Source organism: Camellia sinensis, chromosome 11, assembly GCF_055761805.1.
Source record: "Camellia sinensis isolate YWXY chromosome 11, ASM5576180v1, whole genome shotgun sequence".
NCBI lineage: Eukaryota > Viridiplantae > Streptophyta > Magnoliopsida > Ericales > Theaceae > Camellia > Camellia sinensis.
In genome coordinates this window covers 67,573,964-67,579,875 of record NC_138971.1, presented here as the reverse complement: position 1 = coordinate 67,579,875, position 5,912 = coordinate 67,573,964, and the positions used below count along the sequence as shown (strand labels likewise).

General features: G+C 38.0%; 1 protein-coding gene across 1 annotated transcript; it reads right to left on the bottom strand.

The window, feature by feature from the left end:
* Positions 1-1,993: 1,993 nt before the first annotated feature.
* Positions 1,994-2,587, bottom strand: LOC145802383 (uncharacterized). Its single transcript, XM_082895093.1, has one exon. It carries the CDS (start codon positions 2,585-2,587, stop codon positions 1,994-1,996), a length of 594 nt encoding a protein of 197 aa, XP_082751219.1.
* Between the last annotated feature and the right edge of the window lie 3,325 nt (positions 2,588-5,912).

Genomic DNA, 5,912 nt, shown 5'->3' with positions numbered 1-5,912 from the left:
TATCCCGCAAGTCAACAATGAACTCAGAATTTTCGGCAGGTAAAGATTGATTAAATGACTCTTGAGGTGTGTGATTTTTGGTGGTGATGGATGGCTCACTAAATGACTCAAGGGTCCAAAATTGATGTTCCTGGGTTGGAGTCTCCCCCTGAATGACGATTTTAGGATAGTAAGACTGGGTTTCAAAAAATGTGACATCCATGGAATTATAGAATTTCTTTGTGACCGGAGAGTAACACTTATACCCTTTTTGATGTGAAGAATACCCAATGAAGATACACTTGAGCGACCTGGGATCAAGTTTACTTCGATACTGGTGATGGATATGAACAAAGACAGAGCACCCGAAAATTTTTGATGGGATGGTGGAGATGAGGCGAGTAGTTGGAAAGGATTTTAGGAGGAGTTGACAAGGGGTTTGGAAATTTAGTACCCTAGATGGCATCCTATTAATAAGGTAGGCTGCTGTAAGAACAGCTTCCCCCCAGAAGAATTGTGGAACATTTGTGGAAAACATTAGCGATCTGGCAACATCTAACAAATGCCTATTTTTTCGTTCAGCGATGCCATTTTGTTGTGGGGTGTCAACACATGAACTTAAGTGAACTATCCCTTCTTTTGCTAAAAATTCTCCTAGAATGGAGTTGAAATAGTCCCGAGCATTATCAGACTTTAGAATTTGTATTTTTGACTGGAATTGTGTCTGAATCATAATGTGAAAATTTTTGAAGATTTGGGTTGTTTCAAATTTGTCTTTCATGAGGAAGATCCAGGTTAATCTAGTATGATCATCTATGAATGAGACAAACCACCTAGTACCAGTTACATTTTTTATTTTGGATGGACCCCAGATATCACTATGAATTAGTGAGAATGGACGAGACGCTTTATAGGATTGTATGGGAAAATGGGACCGTACATGTTTAGAAAATTGACATATCTCACAATCAAAAGGTTTTGGATTTTTATTAAATAATGAAGGAAATAAATGCTTGAGATACATAACATTAGGATGACCTAAGCGATAGTGCCACAACATAATTGCTCTATCGTTATTTTGACACGAAATCGAAAAAGAACTACCACAAATTGCCGTTTGAGGTTGTTCCTGTGGATAGTGGCGTTCCTTAAGGATGTAGAGTCCAGAGCATTCCTCAGCATTGCCAATCGTCTTCCCCGAATCCAAATCCTGAAATTCACAATGAGTTGAGAAAAAATTAGTAACACACCTTTTTTCCTTAGTGAGTTTACTAATTGACAATAAATTACAGTCCAAGTCAGGAACAAAGAGAACAGAGTTGAGAATAAGATTCCTAGACAGCACAACTGAACCTGTACCGGCAACCTTTGATAGTGAACCATCTGCTATTCGGACCGTTAAATTATTTTGACATGAGCTATATGTATCAAAAATTGTTGCATCTCCCGTCATATGATCAGATGCTCCTGAGTCCACAATCCAAGGTTTTTTACATTTCTTACTAACAGTAAAGGCGTTCAAAGAATTACCTTTGTGAGCCAAGGTTCCGGATCCTATGATGTGGTTGGAAGACGAACCAGATTGTGACTGTAGAATAGGAGACATTAGTTTCTGGAGCATCTCCATTTGCTCCTTGGTGAAAGGGCTTGTTTCAGGTTGTGGTGATAGTTCATTGGTACCTGCATGATTACCTCTTCCTTCTTTCTCAAGAGGCTGACGTGGCTTCCAATCTGCTGGCTTTCCATGAATCTTCCAGCAAGTTTCTCTCGAGTGACCCGGCTTTCTGCAATGATCACACCAAGGCCTACCTCCTTTATTTTTCTGACGGTTGTCAAAAGGAGTGAATTGAGTATTAAGAGCCGAGCTTTCTGCCATATTCAGTTGTTGATGGGATCCCATCATGAGTTTTTTCCGACTTTCTTCGCGACGGACTTCAGAGAATGCCTCTCTAAGACTAGGTAGCGGTTTTACTCCCATAATTCTTCCTCTGATCTCATCAAGATTTGTGTTCAATCATAACAAGAATTTAAACACACGCTTCCCTTCGACAATCTTTTTATACAACAAACCATCAGCAACACACTGCCAGTTATGAACCTCAAACGTATCAAGTTGACGCCATAGACGAGTAAGGGTATTGAAATATTCAGTTACCGTAAGATTGTCTTGACGTAAATTGTGGAGAGAGCTTTCAAGCTGGATGATTTCAGATGTGTTTTCCTTGTCCGAAAATGTTTCTTTTGCCATGTCCCATATCTCTTTGGCAGTATCACATGACAGAAAATTTTCGCCAATGTCCGTGGTCATAGAGTTGACGAGCCACGACATGACCATATTATTTTCGGCTATCCACCTTTTGTAGGTTGATGCTGTGGTTTCTGGTAGCGCTGAGGCTCCGGTGATGTAGTCATCTTTCTCCTTTCCCCGTATAAACATTAATATGGATTGAGACCATTGCAAATAATTTTGCCCATTCAGTTTATGGCCGGTGATCGGAAGATGAGAGGTTTCCATTTGATGAGAGGATGAAGATGATGAGATGATAATATCAGAAGAAGAAGGGGATGAGTTGATAGTCATTCCAAAAACTGGACCGTATTTAGTCATGAAATAGAAGGATAGATTTGAGTAGAAGAGAGAGACAAAAAATTAACAACAGAAAAAACTCGAATACTGACTAAATGGGCGAAAAATAATGAGACAGGATTACACCTGCTCTGATACCATGAAAAAAATAAATATGGAGAGAATAATTGACAGAGCAAAATAAATATGGAGAGAATAATTGACAGAGCAAACAGGCTCTTTGCTTTCAATTGTATTAATCCTTACGGGGAGACTCCATTTTATAGGAGTGATTATACAACATTTGCAAGACAATATAATAAAAGGCTACTAGACAACATAATGAAAGGCAACAATCATAATTAAAGGCACAACATATAAAACTAAAAGTAGCCGAAAGGAAATGACACTAACTAAAGCAAATTGCACTATCTAAGGCATCTGATGACTACTAATGACACACAAATATAATATATACATTATATATATTATATATTATTAATAATGAAAAGAAGCTTGATTTCAAACAATTACAAATCTGTAAATTTGATGCTATTATAGATCTGTTTCATCATCATCATTATCAATGACAACAACAGATCAACAATAACTATAAAAAAATAAAAAGAAAAAAATATCAACACTCAACACTTAGATCAAAACTCAAAACTCAACAAGAACAAATTTGAATAGATCTAGTCTTCAGATCGTCAAAGGTGTTCAGATCTTTAGATCTAACGCCATCGGAGTTCCATCGCTACAAGTCCGCTTCAAAAAGGAAATCAAATAAAATTCAAACTCTGGAAGTAATCAATACATTCACATTCTAATAGATCAAGTTAAAAATTCCAACATAGATAGAGAAAGAGAGAGGGAGATAAGAAAGAGTGACCAACAAACTGAGGATATACAGAGAGAAAGAAAGAAAAAGAGAGAGAGAGAGAGAGAGAGAGAGAGAGAGAGAGAGAGAGTAGAAGAGGGCTTACCAAAATGTAATCATGGTGGTGGTGATTTTGAAACCCTAGCCCTGAAATCTACAATCGATTTTCCTCCAGCATCACCCACGAATCGACTACACCAACCCTCTGATCCCTGTTCATTCGGCCACCACTGACACTCCCGAGCGTGTCCCATGGCTACTACCACTCAGATTTGGGGTGGTCTTCAGGAAAGCCATCGGAGATGGTTTCGAAGCGAGATTAGATGTTAGTGTAGCGGAGAAGACAATGATGGTTGTAGTCAATGTTGACGAATGTAATGTGGAGATTGGTAAGGCAAAGAAGCTTAGCTAGCAACCCTAGTTGTGGTGGTTTTCATCTTCAGAGACGTTGCCTTCAATATTAAAGGGGCGGCGGAAGGTTGAACAACGATCAGACTATTATTTGTTCCCAACAAATAAATACTCAAAAAGCCTAACAAGCAGGTCTTTAGGAAAAATAAGAAATAATACATATCGAAAATAAACAAATTCAGGCATACTTTTTACGCTCAAATTGAATCCATGGATCATGTGGATAGAACTACTAGAGAAACTATCCACACTATTCACAGTATAAAGGCATAGTTATGTGTTTTCATGGAGAGAGAAAAAGAAGAGAGAGACTAAGAGAAAGAGATCTATCCACACTATTCACAGTATAAAGGCATAGTTATGTGTTTTCATGGAGAGAGAAAAAGAAGAGAGGGACTAAGAGAAAGAGACTAGTAGATTATGGTTAAATTCTTGCTCTCCCAAATATAATACTTTTTTTTTGTAAGAGAGTTATAACCACCCACAACTCTACCTCCTTAAGAAATGAGATAGTATGTTATATGCACTTATCCCCAGGACAAGTTGATTCAAAACAAGTCTCTCCTAATAAAGGTCTCTCAATGGGTCTTGGGTTATATTACCATAGGCAATGGGTTCTAAACCTGACCCAATTTCTAATATCTCTCATTCGAACATGTGCGGGCATGACACCGCACTTTCTTTATCTCAATTTATCCGTCAAACACAATCATACTAGCCAATGGACCGTGCGACCGCTGAGAACACCTACGTGTGGGAGCACTACACTTGAAACTCAAAAAAGAGTCCACATATAAACAACAACTCGAAAATAAAAATAGTGTCTCATATACCCCAGACCCATCTAATTACGCCGGTCCAAAAAACATCTTTAATTCGTCAAAAGAGCATGTTTGACCCTCTCAATTTTTTGCAATATATATTCACACTCAATCCGCCTCTCATACAGAGCGATGTGAGTTGCCGACAGTGAATATAAAATAGTGGTGTAATACTTGATGATCTTCCCTTCGCCCTCATGCCATTTAGTTTGCGATTGACCGCTTTCTTAGTGATGTCCCCTAAGACCGAACCATACATGACCGCAGATAACATACCAAAGTAGCAGAACATTAATCACTTACCTTATGACATAGTCAAAGGTCACAAAAGGGTACATAAGTGAAAGTCATATCAATAATGACACGTAAGACTCATACGGTGAGGAAACAATGACCCATTCTTTCATCTCATTACTAGGTCGCCAAGTACATGTAGTATGAATACATGCTACAGTAGAGTTACTCTTCCAAAGAGTGACGTCATACTCGATACACCATATAGATCTTAGTCTAGTCGATGTCTAGCGCCTAACCTAAATTCTCTATTTGCTCGCCTTTTAGGCGCCAACTGAAATCTCACATCTGGCTAATCATAACAGGCACAATATGGAAAGTGGGTACCAACATCTATATTTGGTCTTTAACATGACCTCATCTTGGCTGTAACTAAGGCGACATATATAGTGGATAATTTTAAGCCTCTCTTGGCTCCAAATAAAATAAACCACTAGTCTTATCCTTGCTTGCTCCCGAGCACCAAGGGCGATTGCCTTGCTGACATCATCATCCACTAATCATTATGCCACAAACCGTAATAGCATAAATATCTCATAATCTCACAAAAACAAGTGATTGATTGAAAAAAACAGCCACAATTTGCGCAATTCAAGATTCCAAACATAGGCCTTATCAACACCTCTTGCAATAAGCATGTACAACGGAATCCACTATGTGGTTCAAGATCACTACCTCCTATGCAACTACTGTAACAACCCTGATCCACGATTAACATTAATTCATACTTAATTACACCTAATAAATAATTGAAGGGAAATGTTGTCATATGTTGCCTTATGTGTGTGTATATATCTGTTTAACATAGAAAGATCTATGCATGTTTTCATTTTGGTTTGCGAATTGAAGGCCTTATCAGCATCCGATTCAGAAATTGACTTGATTTATGTGTTAATTGGAATTTTTAAAATTTTATGATGGGTTTAATTAAAATTCAATTCGGAACGATTAAATTAGATTA